Source organism: Ahaetulla prasina, chromosome 1 (assembly GCF_028640845.1).
Source record: "Ahaetulla prasina isolate Xishuangbanna chromosome 1, ASM2864084v1, whole genome shotgun sequence".
In the NCBI taxonomy this organism is placed as follows: Eukaryota; Metazoa; Chordata; class Lepidosauria; order Squamata; family Colubridae; genus Ahaetulla; species Ahaetulla prasina.
Window position 1 is genome coordinate 280,611,424 of NC_080539.1, and position 19,267 is coordinate 280,630,690.

General features: G+C 35.4%; 2 protein-coding genes across 2 annotated transcripts in view; one reads left to right on the forward strand and one right to left on the reverse strand.

Moving 5' to 3' along the window:
- Window positions 1-12,775, reverse strand: part of METTL15 (methyltransferase 15, mitochondrial 12S rRNA N4-cytidine) — a 75,955-nt gene extending 63,180 nt beyond the window's left edge. Inside the window, exons 1-2 of the mRNA XM_058160924.1 lie at window positions 12,092-12,775; window positions 9,799-10,115 (exon numbers count right to left, since the gene is read on the reverse strand). Of these exons, the coding sequence (XP_058016907.1) occupies window positions 9,799-10,050 (252 nt within the window). The 5' untranslated portion in view covers window positions 10,051-10,115; window positions 12,092-12,775. The remainder of the gene's footprint in view (window positions 1-9,798; window positions 10,116-12,091) is intronic.
- Window positions 12,776-14,267: 1,492 nt separating this feature from the next.
- KIF18A (kinesin family member 18A) overlaps window positions 14,268-19,267 on the forward strand; it is a 53,252-nt gene continuing 48,252 nt past the window's right edge. The window contains exons 1-3 of the mRNA XM_058160910.1: window positions 14,268-14,455; window positions 17,361-17,738; window positions 18,569-18,726. Coding sequence (XP_058016893.1) covers window positions 17,411-17,738; window positions 18,569-18,726 — 486 coding nt within the window. The 5' untranslated portion in view covers window positions 14,268-14,455; window positions 17,361-17,410. The remainder of the gene's footprint in view (window positions 14,456-17,360; window positions 17,739-18,568; window positions 18,727-19,267) is intronic.

Sequence of the window (19,267 nt, forward strand, 5' to 3'; positions counted from 1 at the left end):
AGACCCATAATCGTAGACGTTGTTGGCACTGACAAAATAATGCCCATCTTAAAACATGATGGGACCACTACCTGCTGCAATGAAAGATTGTAAATGTCTATAAGAACACAAGCCAACTTATCTGCAAATCGTAAGAACATGCCCAGGGATATTATCTGGACCTGCTGCTTTCTGAATGTTAACTTTCTGCAATGTCCTCCAGACAGAGGTAACATCAAAGCTAAGCACTTGCTCGTTAGGATAGGGCACAGCTTTCCTTGCAAATATTTTATTTGATGCCTTGAATCTTCCAAAAAATATGTTCAGCTCATTTATGTTGCCCTTACAACACAATGGAGCCATCTTATAGTCTATAATAGCCTTGCCACATACGCCTGGTGTTCGTCGGATCCTGAAATAAGTTCAATGGCTTGCTTTGCTCTTTTTATGGGACTTTTCAAATTGGGTCTAGCTTTCCTAAGTGCCAGTATATCGCTGGATTTAAGAGTCACATTCCGTCCTTTCAACATCTTGCAAACTTCATGTCATCCATGTTTTTTCATTATCCCTCACAGCAATGTTTTTAAGGACACAGATATCCTCAGAGTCATTTTTATTCATTCGTTTACAATGTTTGTCCCAGTCATAAAACTCTGGGTAGTATACAATAAAGAGGTAACAAAAATAATGTAATATAAAATATAAAAACTAGGTTTAGGTAACTGAAAATATTTCCAAAGTATATACAATGCATTCATGAGCTACTAAGTTTCATTTTGAACAAATTTAAATATCAGCTATAAGCAAAATTCTTTATAAAAATTATTGTCAAAGTGAAGTATTTACTTTTTAGTAAAAACAAAGTCATGTTTCTGCAATTATTCCAACCCCAAAAAAAATGTGTGAATTAAGTGGGGGAGAAAAGTCATTGCACATTTCTGATAATTGAAATTTAGTGGAAAGGTCTGGGAAAGCAGGTCAGTGAACCTGCTTTTCTTTTGATCTTTTATCCTTGTGGGTGCCTGGATATTTCTTTGGTAAGAAAAGTTTTGCTGGATGAGTCAGCACACTGAGTCATAGGCAGTTTGAAGCCTGTAGTGCTATAGACTAATTGGTAACAGTCTCAAATTTAATTAAAATACAGTTGTCAGTTCAGATTACTGATTGACAATCCCATGGAAGTATTTCTTTAGATATTTTGTTTTAATTGTTCTATTATATTAATGGTGTTATTGTTTTCAGATACAAACCTTGTTAAATAAGAAAAATGCTGCCATACTTTTCCTTTTTCATCCATTACAGTACTTCCAACTTATTTCCTAACGTTCTCCAGTGAGACAAGAACCACAGCCAGATAATTGAAATTTAGTGGAAAGGTCTGGGAAAGCAGGTCAGTGAGGCTGCGGCCATGGAGGAACACAAAGCCCTCCTGGATTTAGATGACCAAGGAATTGAAGAAGGGAGGGTTATAGCCCAGGGGCCGGAGGCGGCTGCCGCTGTTGCGGCCCTGGAGTTGGGTCAGGCTGAACCCAGAGTTCTGAGATCCAAAACTAGGAAGTGACAAAGATATTTGGTATTGTGTTGGTTTTCCTTATTCTCTTTCGTATGATATTCTGATTATTCTTGACCCTTCCTTATTGTGTAAGATTGAAACTTAGCTACTTCGTATCACCTGCTTGCCATATGGCTGTTGTATGTGTTAAAAATTTTGAGTAAAATTCTTATCATGTATAAGAAAAATGAAAATTTACCATACCTGATATGTATTTGCATAAATTTTTTTTGACCAATAAAAACTTTTTATAATAGAAGAACCACAGTCCTTTTAGCCATGGTTGGTTTTGTAGCATTGCCTCATGGTCTCTTAACTTTTTGTTTGACCAACATTTCTCTTTGCCTTTGCCTCAAAATGATTACCGATTTTTTATGGCTTCCGGGATGAAAGAATATGGCTTTATCCATTCTAGACATGAATAAAACATCAACATCTATGTTGATGTTTTATTGTATATTATCTGTTTTAAAAAAGACAAAATATAGGGTCAATTATTATGTTTAAAGAATTAGAGTTAAATTAGTGTGATGGGCATTGATAAGCAAAATAGGAAAATAGACTGAAAATGTTAATCCCATAAATTCCAGAGAAGGGAGAATTTGAAGCCTCTTCAAAAATTTTAAGGTGCAAACAAATATAACCATGTTTGTATGTAAATTATTTGTGTATGTATGCATTACAAAGAAAAAATGTGAAAATATACAGAACATGTATTTTCTACCATAGCCATGGTAGGAGGATACAACATAAAAGCAAAATGTTCATACTGATCTTTCTCCCAGAACCTAGCATTCAAATATCATAATAATACTAAGTCTGGAAATTACATATAATCAAAACAATCAATAGTCTTTGCTGGACATATTTTGCTTAAATGTGCTTACTTCTGTTCTATCCCATCATCAAATAGTCAGGTCATGCTGAGTACCTCATGTATGAATTGGTTAGTCAAGAATAGGAGAAAAAAAATACATCTGAACCCAATAGAACAAGGCACTATCAGGACCTTGGAGAGTTCACCACAGGCTATTTACAGGATGGGTTAATCTGCAGCAAAAGAATTGATATATAACCCGTTTAGTCAATTAAACCTTCAAAAGGGATGGGGAAAAAAAACACCAATCCTTTCATTCTCTTACCATCATGACCCCGCCTATCTCCATACTACTGCCTTAAAACAGCCAATAAAGGAGAAAACAGCTCTTAGCTTTTCCAGATGCCTCACATATCTGCTTAACTGAGAATTTGAAAAGATGATATAATAGACTATATCCGGAGGTTGGATGGCACAGAAGATTTAATGCAGGAGTGAGATTTCTTGGTTCATCCCACCCAAAATCCTTTTCTGAATTTGCTAAATACGGTATGCTGAGCCACTATCACATTCTTGATAGAAAAAAATCTGCCATGAATATCTTACTCATTTCATTCCCAAGTTCTATTTTGTTACCAAAAATAGCCAGTAAGGCTCAAAAAAACCCCACCCTCCTGAATCTTTATCATATGAGACTAAAAAACATAAAGAATTTTGAAAAATGTATATTTGTGTGTGTGTATATATGTACACACACCCACACACACACACCTCTATGCAAACTTGGCTAATGACCACAGCAAAGATTAAGGAACTAATGGATAGGGTGGAACCTCTCCATATAAGAACAGTTTTTCATTGTAAGAGTGAAAGACAGTTGTTTTCCATGGGTTTGAGAACTGGGAGACTACGGGATCACCCATCTTGCTTGCAATCGCGGTAGAGTCTTTTAAAGAACATTAAGTTTGCAAACTTCACTTCAGAAATGGCTTTATTAAATGTTAAAACTATTAGAGACTTTGGACCAACAGGATTGAAAAGTCTTTATCATGCGATATTATGTGTTATTTTCAACTATGAGCAATAGAAAAATTAATTATATAAACATCAAAAAGCTTTAAAGTCTGATCAAAGAAAGTTATAAAGAGATTAAAGGTCCAAATTGGTCTATTCTTTTACTATAAGATTTTGGAATTAACTACCGTATAAAAATAAGTAACTTCTTGTAGGAAACGTGGCTATGGTCAGTCATAACAAGGAACACTTCCTTTATGATTTAGAATCGGAACTAAAGATACTAAGCAAAGAAAAATAAAAAATGCAAACTCAATGTCAGGACTTACAAAACAACACATAACATTATAAGACTGTAAACATTACAGGAGATTTTTAAAGAATGGAATTAGAAATTAGTTATTAAAATATCAACAACATATGTAATGATGTTTAATTCCATGGATAGAGTACGTCTAAAAGATGTTTATCAAGGAATGGCAGATGTGGAACAAATTTTATTTGACAATATAGAGAAAGAATAAAAAGTTGATTTACAAATGACAGGCCAAGAAATAACTTGGGAAAGGATACTTCATTGGATATACAAAAGAAACTCAATCAAGTTTTAAAAATTAAAAGGAAAATACAAATGATAAACCAAGAGAGTGACTTGGAAAATTGTTTTCTTATTGGATCTATAAAAGAGGCTTGTTATGTGTTGAAGAAATCTGTGTGATAGGATAAATAAAACTGAAATCAAACCCTACAACAATATCCAATTGAAGTAGATCAAGATTAAAATAAGATTTTTATTTGCTTTTTTGCAATGTTCTGGCAATCTTTATGGACTTCTCCTGAAACCAAGATTGAAAAATTAGTGTTTGTAGCATTTGTTCACACCACTATATTTCGAAGAATTGCTGAATGAAGTGAGACTACAAAAGCTCAAAGCACTGATGATGAATTGTGATATTTAATACTGAAGCTGAATAGCTGCATTAACCTCTAATGCTGACAGTGATGTTGTAGGATCCTGTAATATTGCTACAAAAATAGTAATGGGAAAACAGAATAGATTTCTGGGTCTGTTTCAAAAAGATGCATATATGTGAAAGTGTATTGGTATTCTTTCAACAAATGTTTTAGGTCCGAGATGACAAACCTATGGCACGCGTGCTAGGTGGCATGCAGCGCCCTCTCTATGGGCACATGAACTGTCGCTCCAGTTCAGCTCTGTTGTGCAGGCTGGCCAGCTGGTCTTTGGGTCTCTGCTGTGCATGCGTAGGAGCGGGGTGCATGGCGCACGCAGGGAGTGCACGCACATGTGTGGGCGGTGAGGCATGTGCAGGGACACACATGCACGCGTAGGGTGGAGCGCACATGGGGAGCATGCACACATATTACATTTTGGGGGTTCGGGTGTGCACACGCTTTGGGCACTCAGTCTGGAAAAGATTAGCCCTCACTGTTTTAAGTGGACTAGATGTTTATAAACAGCTTCAGACTTGTAAAACTACTAGTAAAAGTTAGTTTTATGTAATATCATTGGTGATATATGCTTTTATTTGTAAGTGATATTGTTTACAGCTTTCTTTTCTATGTCTTTCTTATATTCCTAGTTATCAGTTTGGCCTTATTGATCAATTTAAATTTCATAAGTTTATAAAACTACAAACCATAAAATTATAAACTCAAAATTAAAACTAAAATACCGGCACTCCTAGGCATCTCCTAAGTTGCCCCAACAACCATCCATAGGTTCCCTTCACTCTACCCTGGAGCTAAAAAGGCCTGCTACACTGGGAGGGGAGGGCAGTGTTCCACATGATAGGGGCACTCAGCGAAAGGGCACATTATATCCCATTTTGCTCTGGAAGCCCAGGGCTACATGCACTACTACCATCTTCAATTTGTCCCCTAACAATAAGTCTGAGCAGTAGATTGAGCTAAAAGACAGGGATTGACTCAAGAGTTTAGCTGATAGTAGACCTGAACTGAGATCTCCTGATCTTAGTTTAATATCTCAGCCACTAGACCATTTGGCAAGGGAACACAACCTTCACATTGTTAAGAAAACGTCATGGACTGGAATTTAAGATGGACTGAACTGAAGCTAGATTTCATCCTAATAATGTTTTCAGTCAAGTCAATTAAGAAAAAAATATTGGCAACTTTACAGCATTAAATTACCAAGTTTCAAAGAAACAGAAGACAAGTGGGATACAAAAATTGATCAAGTTGTCTCCAGAGTTGGTCTTCCATGAATTAAAACATTCTTTTCTGTGATAAGGGGAAGGTTGAGATGACAAATAATGCTTTTTAACTGATTCCTCTTTTATTAGTCAAATTTCATTTACTCATTGTTCCACAAAAATGTCAAACTACCAAGATTTTCAGCAATGCAGATAAAAGTGTAAAGAAGAGTAATCTATAAAAAAAAATTATCCTTCTTAAATCTGCAATCATTCAATCACTCCACACAATTCAGGATCCAATCCTATCAGTTTTTTGTGGATTAAGACCCTTCCATAATTTGAAAAGTTGAACTGTCTTTATTTGGTTTCCCACTGCAGGCTACTAAGTTTAAGAAACATGTTACATCATATTTATGTTATGATCACACAAATAACTTTGTATGTTGTATGAATGTATCAGTGGTGGATTGCTACCAGTTCGCCCTGGATCAGGTGAACCGATAGCGGCGGCGGGAGGCTCTGCCACCCGCCCAGACGTCTCTGCACATGTAAAGAAGCGTCCCACACGCACGCCCACGAGCGAACCAGTAGCGACGTGATTTGAATCCCACTATTTAAATGTATGTATAATCAATATGTCCTTTCAGTTCAGGATCAGCTTTCAACATAGCGCAATATGTTCAATTGGTTATATTTTCCTACTCTTGAATTAATTCTACTATTGTTTCACATAAGCTATTAAACTAAAGTGGCATATATTTCAGTTACTTTTATTCAGCTGATTTTTTTCTACTTGGTGTAGCAGGAAATTGAAAATCTGAATCATACTGTATAAACCAATATTCAAATATTTATAAAGTTGGTCAATACCAGGAAGAGTATACAACTATTTATATCTATCACCACTTCTGGGACCAGTGTTTCATTCAAATGTGTTAAGATTATTTTCTTGTGACTACTTTTGCCAAAAGAAATTGCAAAGATTAATGCTTTACCACAAAAGAAAGTGTACACAAAGTCATTTACAAGCTGAGTCACCCTAAAGCACTGCATATTAAAATATAGGATTATAAACAAGCTCTTGAAATACTATAATTTGTTATGTGATACAATGTAATACCAGCAAACTAAATTAGTATCACTAAAAAAGAGTCCTGGTCCTTAGATTAGATGCTTTACAATACTCCTCTTGATAAAAGCTGCACACCTTCTTTAAGTAAAAATGTACAACATAAGCTGTGGGACATAAAAGAAACTGGGGAGTGAGAAAGATGCCATGAAGAAGAATGTCTGCTGAAATTAAGCTACAGAAATCATTACAAATCACAACATTTTAGAATAGGGATGTAGTTGTTCAAATATTTTATACACTGACTCAGTGCTGTAGAAGGAAACAACACAGAGATTCAACATTTTTACTTTCCTCGCACTTTTCCTCTAATCTTCCAAAAACTGGATATTTTGTCAGTCTGGAGTTTCTAATGTTCACAAAAATATTAAAATCAATTTTTAGTTTGGTACCAGATAAACTAAATATTTGGTGATAATCAATACTGGAATAAAGGTTATATGATTTCAATACAAGTATCTCCCTGTACAGGCTCTACGTCTTAAGATCAGTGTTGCCAGTTCTTTTTCAGTACCAGCAAGTCTTACACATCATTGTTTCCTGCATTTACTTATTTCTCCCATCAAGAAAGAAGAAATATTCTTCCATCAAGAAAGAGGACATCTCCCTCCATTCCCATGACTACATATGAGGCAGAGATATACTTATAGGTATGTATAGACACAAAACATTTACACAACTACAGCACCTTATATTGACAAAGTTTATAGATATACTAGTACGGAACTCTAATGAACTAAGAAACCATAAAATGCTAAAAAAAAAAAAAAGAATCCTTAGATAATATGGCATATTTGTGTTGTTTTCAGAAATTAAATTTCTGCAAATTTACTGCAGCAGGAACTTCACTGAAAATAAAAACAATCAATGTGACTCATTCTTACAACACACTTCAAAGAATACTACACAAAAGGAAATGGAAAGTGGAAAATATTCTAAAGTAATAGAAAAATACATAAGAGCTAACTGGAAATTCATGTTTGCTAATACAGTTTTCCTACACGTAAAATCACGAAGAATTGAATACGATTCAAAATATTTCATAGGGAGATGCTCTTTCATATTCAAGCAATCCAATAAACTTTCAGATTATTTTTTGAAAAACAAACAATAAATCCATTGTCAAATCCATTAACAATTATTCACAAGTTATTCTAAAATTATTTTAAGAATTATATGGTAGCTAAAATTCCTGTCATTCTCTTCTTGATTTTTATCCTGCTGTTGATCTTTCAGGCTCAAATGCTTGAACATTGTCAAGAAGTTACATAAACTTTTCCTAAAAGGCTCTATCTCCTCCATCAATGCACACAAAGCTTCACCAAAGGTTGATTAAAAATTCCATAGCATTTACAAAATTGCTACAGCCATCAGTGGCTTTGAAATGTATGCTTATGTGGCTTTCTATAATACTACTTGCTATTTCATCCTGTGTATGCTAATGCTATATAAATACTGCTGAAGATACCATTTCATCACTACTTCTTCAAATTATGTTTCCTATTTTCCTTTGTTACTTGCTATATCATACTGGTACATCACCATACTTCATACTTTTTCAGCTTTTCATTTATGGTTGGAACATCTGATGTTGTTTACTTCTCTCAAATCATGTTCTTGACATGTTTCTAATACCATGTTCCTGACAAACACATGCAATGGGCACTTTAATTTTTCAAACAAATCTAAGGTTTTATGCTCAAATGTACACTTTTTGTACTTACCTTTAAACACATAGAACTGTAAATACAGGTACAAAAATGCTATTCAACATTTTGAAGCAACAATGTCCCTAATCAAAATACTGAACATTTATCAAAAATAATTAATGTTTTTCATAAAGGAAATTTTAACTTAAACAGATGGAATTGAAATTTAAAAAAAAAATTCCCATTTCTTTTCAGACAGAAACATTACCTGAACATACATTCGCATTTGCTTTGGGTGGATACTAACTTTTAAATCTGCTAAGAAGCTTGAAGACATGGACTGGAATACCACTTCAGTAAATTCAATGAATTTTTAAGCAATTACTTAATTAAAATAATGCAAATATAGACGTTTATTACAGTTTATTAAATCCACCATAAAAATGCAAACAATTATCAGTCCAAGGTAAGTAAATCAGATAAAACAAAAGCCAACTCACTAAATGCAGAAACATGATCATAAGGAAAAATAATGAAATAATGGTAAAAATAGTAAAACAGCTTGGAAAAACTATTTGTAGTCCCATTAGGTTGCAGTGGTAGTAACTAAAATATCTATTTTACACCCAATATCGACCGTTGTAATCATAGTATATTCTGAGCAGCACGTATAACATATTAACAGCAACTGAATCAAAAACAATAGATAAAAAATATAAACCAAAATAGTTTTCTGAATAAAGTTAATTTGAATTTCACTCTAAAAAGTCATGGAAATGATTCCTTCAAACAAAATGTTATGAGATACGTTCTATAAGGTTGAAGTACTTACCTTTGTTTAAAAAGTTGCTATTGCTGACAATAAGGCAGATCTTAGCAGAAACTATCCCACATAATCAGTATTTCTCTTCTGGTAGAATATGCTCATTGATATGTTCATTTACTTTTTCATTATCATTAGAAAACACAGGGCTAGGCCAGTTTTAGAACTATAATTCATTTTGTTTTTGGGAAGAAGGCTATGCAGTTTGTCACAACCAAATAACTTCTTAAAGATTAGATATAAATTTTCCTATGATTCTTATACTTCCTTCCAACTTGGACATGGGACAAAGGTTACTTTGACAGATTTGATTAATCTGTTTTGAGGTTCCCTACAAAGGTGATCTTGCTGGACATTTTGACAAGTCTTCATATCCTAACCATACCTAACTTTGTAGGTAACTTTACATTTCTTATTAGTTAGTAGATACTGCTCAAAATTCAGAATATGATTGCCTCCTTTCAAGATTGTTTCAATAAAAAATGGCATATATACAACTATGCATTTCACTTACGGCAAAAAGTTACATAAACAATATAAAAAACAATCTAGTACAAAAAGCTAAAATGTCAAGTTACAAAATAGACTGTTTGCGTTATAATTTGTCATTTATATTTTCAAAAATGTTTCTCTGCTTTGAAATTAAGATCCAACTCACCTGTTCTTTTTGAGGTGCTAAAAATTCAATAACTTCTTCTACCATAACTGACTTATGTAATTCTTGACTTTCTTCGCTGTGTATTTCATCCTGTAAGTTTTCACTAATACTGAAATGCAATGATTTTTCAGCTTCACATGTACTTGTTAATGAAGAATGTATGCATTTTACTGACATACCTAAACAACTTGGAATGAAAGTATGCAAAGTAAATTGATTGCAGATTTTTTGTAAACAAGGAAGCCAATGCATGTTGGAGACAAAGTTGCTTGAAGGACAGGGTGCAAATACTAGTAACAAATTAGTACATTTACAATCTGGAAAAAAGCATCAGAAATCAAAATTAGTTGATACAATACAGTCAATAAAAAGAAAGAACCATAGTTAAGTTACCAACTGAGAGCTTTTAATGGGGCTACTTACTACTACTGCTAATCCTTCTATTTAAGTTTACATTCGTTAAAAAAACATATTGAGATAATTTATTAGAATCAAATAATTACAGACACAATTTTAAAGATAGTTATCGGAACACTGAACTATAGTACATCATTTAATTATGGACACTTTTTATATATAGAAACTGCAGCTGTAGCATTCTCTCCTTCAAGGGTTCTACATCTCATACACTTTTGAAAACCTCTTTATTCCACAAGGAATTCTATTAGCAATGTTTGTGTTCTTATATACGCACTGATATTCTTCTCTCAGCTTGGGTTTTTTTTTTAGATTCATCACTCTTTTTACATGTATTTTATTTATTATCATTTATAACCCACTTCCTACCCATAAGACACTCAAAATGGTTAATAATAAGTTTCATAAAAGCAGTCCAAATCATAATTAAAATCCCCCCCCCAAATCCTGAGTTCTTGCCTAAAAATGCGGGGAGGGGGGGAACCCATGAATGCTGAATACAACTTGCCTTGGGTTTTTTTAAATGTTATTACAAGGTATGAGTAAAAGAAGATTAGGAGGTCCATATATTACATTATTGATTAAGCAGCAGTACAGTCATGGCCATTTATTAATAGATGAAGAGGACCAACAATTATCTAGTCCATATATGATATTAACCAGCTTTATAGTCCTGGCCAAATAGGACAAGATCATAATGGCAGCCTCCACCCAATTACTTTGCAATATATAATCATAAGAATTATTAATAGTGAGGTCAATATTTATTAATGCAATAGTCACCAATAAAAAATGAAAAAAGTAAATTCCCTTGTAAAATAATCAAAATTAATGATTACCTCTATCACTTTCTGATTAAAAAATCCATACTTTGTATCTTATTTTTTAAAACTTCCTCCAATAAGCTTCAATGGATGAGCTGAGAAAACTTAGTATAGTATTTTCCTATATATAATTTAATCAGTCATTTTCAAGCTTCCCCTCACTTTGCCTTAAATGCACAATAGATGGTTTGTAATATCCCTATCAATGAAGTTGACTTTATTTCCAAGGAAAAGAAAGAGCATGCAAAAATTACAAGAGTAGACATAGTTAAGGCCCTGTTTAATAAAGCAAATTCCAGTTTCCATAGAAATTTTAAACAGTATTTGCAATAGAGCAAATACTCACAATTTGTCTCATCTAAACATTCATGAAAAGAACAGGAATAAGGAAACAGACTTGTAAGGGACCAACAAATAGTCCTCTTGTTTTTCACAAATTCATTTTAAATGTCATCCTGTTATGTGGTCACGAAATGCATTCAAAGTGAAAAGATGCTGCAAAAATATTTGGAAAGAGGGAGAAGAGGAGGGGGGAAAAAAACTCTATTTGACTGAATTAAGTCACTTGAAGAGGAGTTTATTATCTGTTACAACTATTGTGTCAACTGTTTTTTAACCCATAAAACACACAAGTCTCATCACCATTCAAGTCCAGAGTGACTGCCAAATTGCCTCATTTTGGCCCATAATTAAGAAATGTCTTTAATACTTTTATTAGCTCAGAGAAGGAAATCTTTTGTTTGGGCTTAAGACCGTTTGGGGACTTATCATTTATTAATCTATACCTCCATCATTTTTTGCAAGGAGCTTTTAATTTGGCAGGTGGTTTTAGAAAGCTCAAAAAAAAAAAACACTTTCTCGTAAATGCAAAAGAAAAGAAAAAAAAGGAGATTGAGAGAGATCTGACGTTATTCACTGGAGACCAGGGAAGGAAGGGCTGGGAGAATACCGTATCTGACCATCATCGCCATTTCCTTTGCAATTAGGACTCCTAAGGGAAGGACACTTTATTGTAGGAATGGTAATGTATGCATCTGAAGAAGACCACGAACCTTTTCTCCCCAAGCGATTGCCTGTCTCACCCGTCCTAGGTTTTAGGAAGACATCATTCTAAGGCGGTCTTCGAGGCGTTAGACGAGGTTTCCGCCTCTTTAGGTTCTTCGTTGCAACTGGCGGAGGCAGGTGGGCTGCCAAAAGGCTTCCCCCCTTGCAACAAAGCCTCGCCCGCTTTCAGTTCCGCTTTCCCAAAAGGGCAACAAACTAAATCAAATATGGTGCATTTGCTCGATTCGGTGGAAGGAATCCAAATTTATGGGGCGAGGCATTATTCGTTTCTGGCCCCCTCTCTCCACACGTTTGAAAAGTGCTAGATCCAGGCAAAAATAGAAACGCACCTGCTTGAATTTCGCACCGGTTGTAAATTACAATTAACCACGCGCTCTTCTATTGAGGAAAAAACTCCCATCAATTCGGCAGGACTGGCGTCCGAAATAAGTATACAGTAGGGTGTGCACATGTTCAGCGTCTGCTAGAATGTTTTGCTCTCTTTCTTCGTGGCATTAACTCCTTTTAATTTTTTTTTTTGCCTAAGCGTCCTCTTCCCGTATTGGCCGTCCCAAATCAATATGTGAAAGAATTATGACCAGCAGATAGTACATTCTATTAGTTTTTTAACATCCCTGAAATAGTATACTAATTTATTCTATGATGTGTATGCTGGGCGAAGGGGCTGATGAAGAAAATTATTCAATATTCACGACTGCTTGTAAATAAGTTTTTTTCAAGGATAAAAATAAAAGGCACCAAACCTCTCCTTCTCTCTTTCTCTTTAAATTGCGTGACCATTCAAAAGCTGTAACGATTTCCTGTTAGAGGCCCTCGCCAACACTGTCATGGACAAGAACAATTCTAACGGGGCACTCATTAACAGTCAACCTATAAGATACGCTCATCAAGCCTCAATTTCACGAATTTACAATCAAATGCTATCCAAGCCTTATATGACCCAATTCTTCTGGAGAGTGCCAGTTAAAGAATTGTCTTTAATGATGGACTGTGTTTAATTTTTAGTATACAAAACTCATTGCAAACCACTCAACAAATGTCTCGACCCCTCCCCCAGTTACTTACATACAAATATAATTTTTTTTATAGCTACTATTCTCTCCTATCGCGCTACTGTACTACACATAATCATTCTCTCCCACTTCCTATTAACTGCTTCAGAGCAACAACCGTAAGTCGACTAATCGGAAGTGTTTTATGTATATATATATTTATATATATGTTTATGTATATATATATTTATTTATGCTAGGCGAATACCCCGCCCATAGTAAACTAAATGCGGGGAAGGGAATTAGTTAGGGGCTGAAAAGCAGTAAGTAAAGAGTTAATGCACGTAGCGCAGTCACAGGGTTCCTCTGTTGCTTTCCTTTCTTTCTTTTGGCAATAAATGTACCCTTCAGATTGAGCACGTGCCTGTCACACAACACATACTCTGGATTCCGGTGCTCTTGCAGAAACGTTAAAGACTCCTAACTTCAAGGGTATCGGCTTTTAAATGAAAACGCACGTAATCCATCGGCAAGCCTATACGTGCTTCAATTTCGAAAGTGGTAGTAGAGGAAACGCCCCGCCTTTTTGCACACTAGCGGGCAAACCAATTCAATCCGTAGAGAAACCGCTTGAAGTCATAAAAACCATTTTTAAAGAGACATGCAGAGTAAAAAGAATTCAGTTGAGACGGTTGGGCCAGAACCGCCTTAGAAAGAATTCCCACGAAAGCCAGGCAGTACTGTTGAGTCACTATAATTAGGATACTGGGGTCAACTATACCGCTTGAACACATTAAACAAAATTGGTCTTTGCTTCTTCTACACTCAACACCATATTCTATGTGATCTGGCCATCGAATGAAAAAGATAGAACGGTTACATTAAAATTACAGCAACCCAACTTGTTTCATTCAACTTTTTCATTTGGTCTGTTTCCCCCCCCACTCCAAAAAAACCACCTTCTTCTTTATTAATCCTTCTAAAAGTGATCTTTGTCCTCCCCGATTCCTTGAGCAAAAACGAAAAAAAAAAATCTAAAGCGACCCATCCCCGTTTTCGAAAGCACATCTCTTCTCTCATCCATAGAGACAAGAAGCCTAGTTTTTCCCTTTCCTCGAAAGACTGACGGCTCGAGCCTGTTTTGGGTGCTGTGAAAAGACGGGTCCTCGTTTAGACCAAAATTCATACCCCGTCCTATCAACAGCGCAACTATGACGTTCCTCGGTCCTAAACCAATCAGAAGCGACCGATCTGCAAGCCGCTTATATTTGAATTTGGTGGCTTGCTGAACAAAAGAAGCGGGGCGGCGGCGACGCCTTAGCAAGCTGGCGGTCGATAAAAAGGACGATCGAGGTTTGGGTGAGTAATATATATTTACGAGAAAATGAAGTCCAATGAACCTAAATGAGCCCTAAATGCTACTTTCTCAGTAAATAATAACGGATCAGCTAAGGTAACTGAAACATAAGCTGTTGCTAAAGTACGGAGGGATATGTTGAGCTCTCCGCAATCACCGGATGGACTATGTTTTTTAAATCTTCGGAGCAAGATGGCAAGTGCGTGGCAGGAATTCCTAGTAAAATGGGGAAAAACTGTCTATTTACGAGGATTATTAACTCTGAAGCCTACGCATGGCTTAACCTGGGAGTTAGGACTGTTCGCCTTCTAAATACGCAGGCGTGAAATTGTACTTGTCGAACGTAGTAAGCCTTTTGTCTTTAGCGTACAAGCATAGGCTAGAGGAGAAATAGCAAAATGTTTTGGTATCTTCAAGTGAATGGCAAGAAAGCCTGCCTTACTTTCGAGATTTAAAACGTATAAAACTACAGGGACTTTGCAGGCTGTCGCCTGGAGTCAACTTGAAGACTCCCTTCACTTTGATGCTTTAAAATTTTATGCTGTTTCCGCAGTTCCTGCAAATTGCTACTTTGTTCTGTAAATAAGTTTGACTAGCAAACTAGAATCTGAAAGGTGTCCTCAAAAATTATTCCATTGAAGATTTTATTCCCTTGATTCCTAGTGTGAGTGAAACCACACTATAATATATATAGCCTGACATGTGCAATCTCTTGCTAAGGTTAACTTAAAGCCATATCTAGCATTTAAGATGATTTTTAGGACCACAAGAACTACACCATAACTTGTTGAATGCCACCCACGTCCTTAATACTTGTGTTACTTTACAAAAAATACAATAAAACAATTATAAAACACAAATTAAGGAATGTGAATTAAGGAATAGCTATTTTCTAAGCAGTGTTTTGTTAAACTATTAAAGCTGTGTGTATATAAAGATATTACAGAAATAATGGTGTGTTGGGTATATTTGCTGAATTATTTTAAAGTCCAGGCTCCCTCCCCCCAAAATAATAATAAATACAATTCCAATGTTTGATTACAATGTTAATAACGTTTAAACATCTACTCTTTGTTTGTTTTAAAGACAAAGTGAGATACACTGTGGATAGATGTAATTCTGTTCTCACCTTAGATTGTCACATTGGTGTCAAGAATACCTATTTTTGAGAGATATTATTATTATTATTATTATTATTATTATTATTATTATTATTATTATTATTATTACCTCGGCTGGAAGTTTGTTCCAAGCTTCCACTATTCTTTCTGGGGTGTAATGTTTTCTAAAGCTAGGCAGTGTCGTCTGGCGGCGCCCAGGGAAGGGCCTTCTCTGTGGGGCTCCCGCCTCTGGAACGAGCTCCCCAGGACTCCGTCAACTTCCGGACCTTGAACCTTCCGTCATGAGCTCAAGACACATTTATTCATCTGTGCAGGACTGGCTTAGATTTTAAATTTTATAGGGGTTTTAAATTGATTTTAATATTTATATTTCTATTTTTAATGATAGGGCATTGGAATAAGTTTTTTAAAGATTATTTTAATTTTGTGTATCGATGTTTTATATGCCTGTGAACCGCCCTGAGTCCTTTGGGAGATAGGGCGGTATATAAATTTAAATAATAAATAAATAAATAAATAAATAAATAAACATGAGGCTGGCTCCAGGGGATTACTAACGCTTCCTTGTTGGAGGGGGTCTTTCCTGCCGCCTTGAAAAAGGCGGTGGTGAGACCTCTCCTCAAGAAGCCTTCCCTGGACCCAGCTGTTTTAGGTAATTATCGTCCGGTCTCAAACCTTCGCTTTGTGCCACCGATTGCCTCCCACCGACCCGTATGCTCTCACAGAGAGGGTCTCCTTAAGGTGCCGTCCGCCAGGCAGTGCCGACTGGCGACACCCAGCGGAAGGGCCTTCTCTGTGGGGGCTCCCACCCTCTGGAATGAACTTCCCCCAGGACTCCGCCAACTTCCTGACCTTCGAACCTTTCGCCGCGAGCTTAAGACACACCTATTTATCTGCGCAGGACTGGCCTAGAATTTTAATTTTAAATTTTGCTTTTAAATGGGGTTTTTATTATCTTAATCATAATTTTAAATCTGGCCTAATTCAATAAGTTTTTTAAATACTGTTTTTATTTTGTATTTATTCTTGTGTTTTTATCAGGCTGTAAACCGCCCTGAGTCCTTCGGGAGATAGGGCGGTATAAAAATTTGATTAAATAAATAAAAATTAAAAAAACAAGAGACCTTTTTTTGTGATAACCCCACTGGAACTTTCTCCTTGCCGAAAGAATTTGTGGTTCCAACCTCCTTATTTTTGTCAAACAAATTAAATTGGCACATCCATACCTTTAGTTCAGGTTGACTATCGGCACTGTCATAGAAAATGGATACAGAGCTATATTAGTTTGTGTGCATTTCATTTGCCCATCACTATTTTGTTATGAACTACCAGAGTCTATGAAACACTTAGCCTTGATATTCTTTCCAGCCATTGAACCAAGTCCTAGTATTTTAAACAATTCTTAGAACAACAATGATCAGAAGACATGGAGTAGGGAAAAAGGAAAAATAAGAATATAAGTTGTTATAATATCTGACTTAGAAAATGAAAAAAGATTTGGTTCACAATTTGTCATAGATATTTGTTGCTCCTTAATATGAGATTGGCCAATTTAAAAGGCATAATATTAAGTAGAACCATACAAAACATTTCTGCCACAATAATATCAGTGTCAAAATTGCATTGAAGGTTGAGTATGTAATAAAATATATGCATTTTGAAAGTTTTCTTCCAAGCATGAAACAACACATTTTCTATTTTCTAAAAATCCATACAATCCAATCAAATTTAAACTCTGTTAATATTTGATACTCTGTTGATAAAACTTTTTTTTCCTTATTAACAGAAGAAGAACTTACTTGGTATACACGTGAAGCAACATAGCTGCATTTTATAATGTCTTCTACAGATGAAGAAAATGTTTGCAATCATATTAAAGTAGTAATCCGTGTTCGTCCTGAAAATCCAAAAGAGAGAGATGGCAACTTTCAAAAAGTGGTTCAGGTTGTTGATAAACATATACTGGTGTTCGATCCCAAAGTGGAAGAAGTCAGTTTCTTTCATGGAAAAAAACTACCGAACCGCGATATCACTAAAAGGCAAAACAAGGATCTAAAATTTGTATTTGATGCCATATTTGATGAACATTCTACCCAACTGGAAATCTTTGAAGACACCACCAAAATATTTCTAGATGGTTTTTTAAATGGCTATAATTGTACAGGTAACTTCCCTTGGTAGTCATTTGTTATCAGTATGCATAATAATCCCACATGAATAACCCTAATACATTTAAAGAAAAAGTAGTCTTTTTGTTTCCTACACTGACATTTGCAGAAATCTCTTAACAAAATTTATATCTTCCATATTTTCATTTTTGCTGCTTTTCAAGATTTTGAGACTTTGGAAGTATTTTGTTGTATGTTTATTTTAATGCTACCTCATCTTAAAAATTAAGTTGGGAACTTTCAGTATCTCATTACTAAATACTGGCAGAAGTACCATATTTTGGGGGGTATAAGACGGACTGGAGTATAAGACGCACCAAGATTTCGAAGAACTAAACAAGGAAAAAAATGTTTTTGCCTTCCCTGGTCCCCAAGAGCACTGCAGGCCTCCCAAATCCTCTGTGCGCCCCGTTTTTGCGAAAAAACGGGTCTGTTTTTGGCTAAAAAGGGGTTCGTGGAGCAGGGTTTCAGGAGGCCAAAAGTGGTTGTATTTGGTGTATAAGACGCACCAACATTTTCACCCTCTTTTGGGGGGGGGGAATACTCCGAAAAAATAAGGTAATTAAGAGCAATAAACTTTTCTTGTGGTTTGTTCTTGACTGTTCTGAAAAGAGAAGCCATTATAAAGTTCTGCTCAAAATACCTGTTTTATTAAAGAGATGTGCTAGTTTATTTTTTGCATAAAATTATGATTGGCTGCCATAGTTCCTCATCCACATTTTTGTAAATGGGCAAAAAATCTGTGGGTTGCTTATATTTTGTTTCAAATGTCAGGGTAATGAGTCTCAGTCAATTCAAAATTTCCCTGTCCTTTTACACAATTTAGTACTTGCTTATGGTGCAACTGGAGCTGGGAAGACTCATACAATGCTGGGTTCCCCTGAAGATCCCGGAGTAATGTACCTGACTATGATGGAGCTTTACAATTCTATTGATCGAATGAAAGAAGAGAAGCATTGCAGTATTGCAGTTTCATATCTTGAGGTAAGAAATTAAATTCTGCACAATAATGTTTTTTCAATAAAATAGAATCTTCCAGAAAGAGCATCCCTCTTTTAGTCATTTAATCTTCATGCATTTAAGTCTTATTACTTTTGACTGATTGTCTCACTTATCTATGAGCTGATCATGACTTATTTAAGATTAGTTTTCTAGAATTTACATCCAGTCCAGTTCAATGAATTAGCCCGTATCCAAGAACCTTGTCAGTATCTTACTTAGAGCATTGCTATTTTTAATTCCTTTTATGTGATTTACTCTCTCCGTAGTGTTGCCTTCACAGTTTTAGGTGGTGTCTCTGAGGACAGCCTTCTACTCTCTTGGGAATTATATGACATATCTCTGTAATATTAGCCAAAAGTCAAATACTAACTACAAGTAGTATGATGCAAAGTAGATGGAATTAACAGTATGGGGTTTTGTGTAGCATGCAGAATATGTATGTGCAAGACTGCATGTGAGATTTATTGAATTGACTCATTTGTCATCCATGACAGATGTAGCTTGGCATCTTAATTGTTAAACT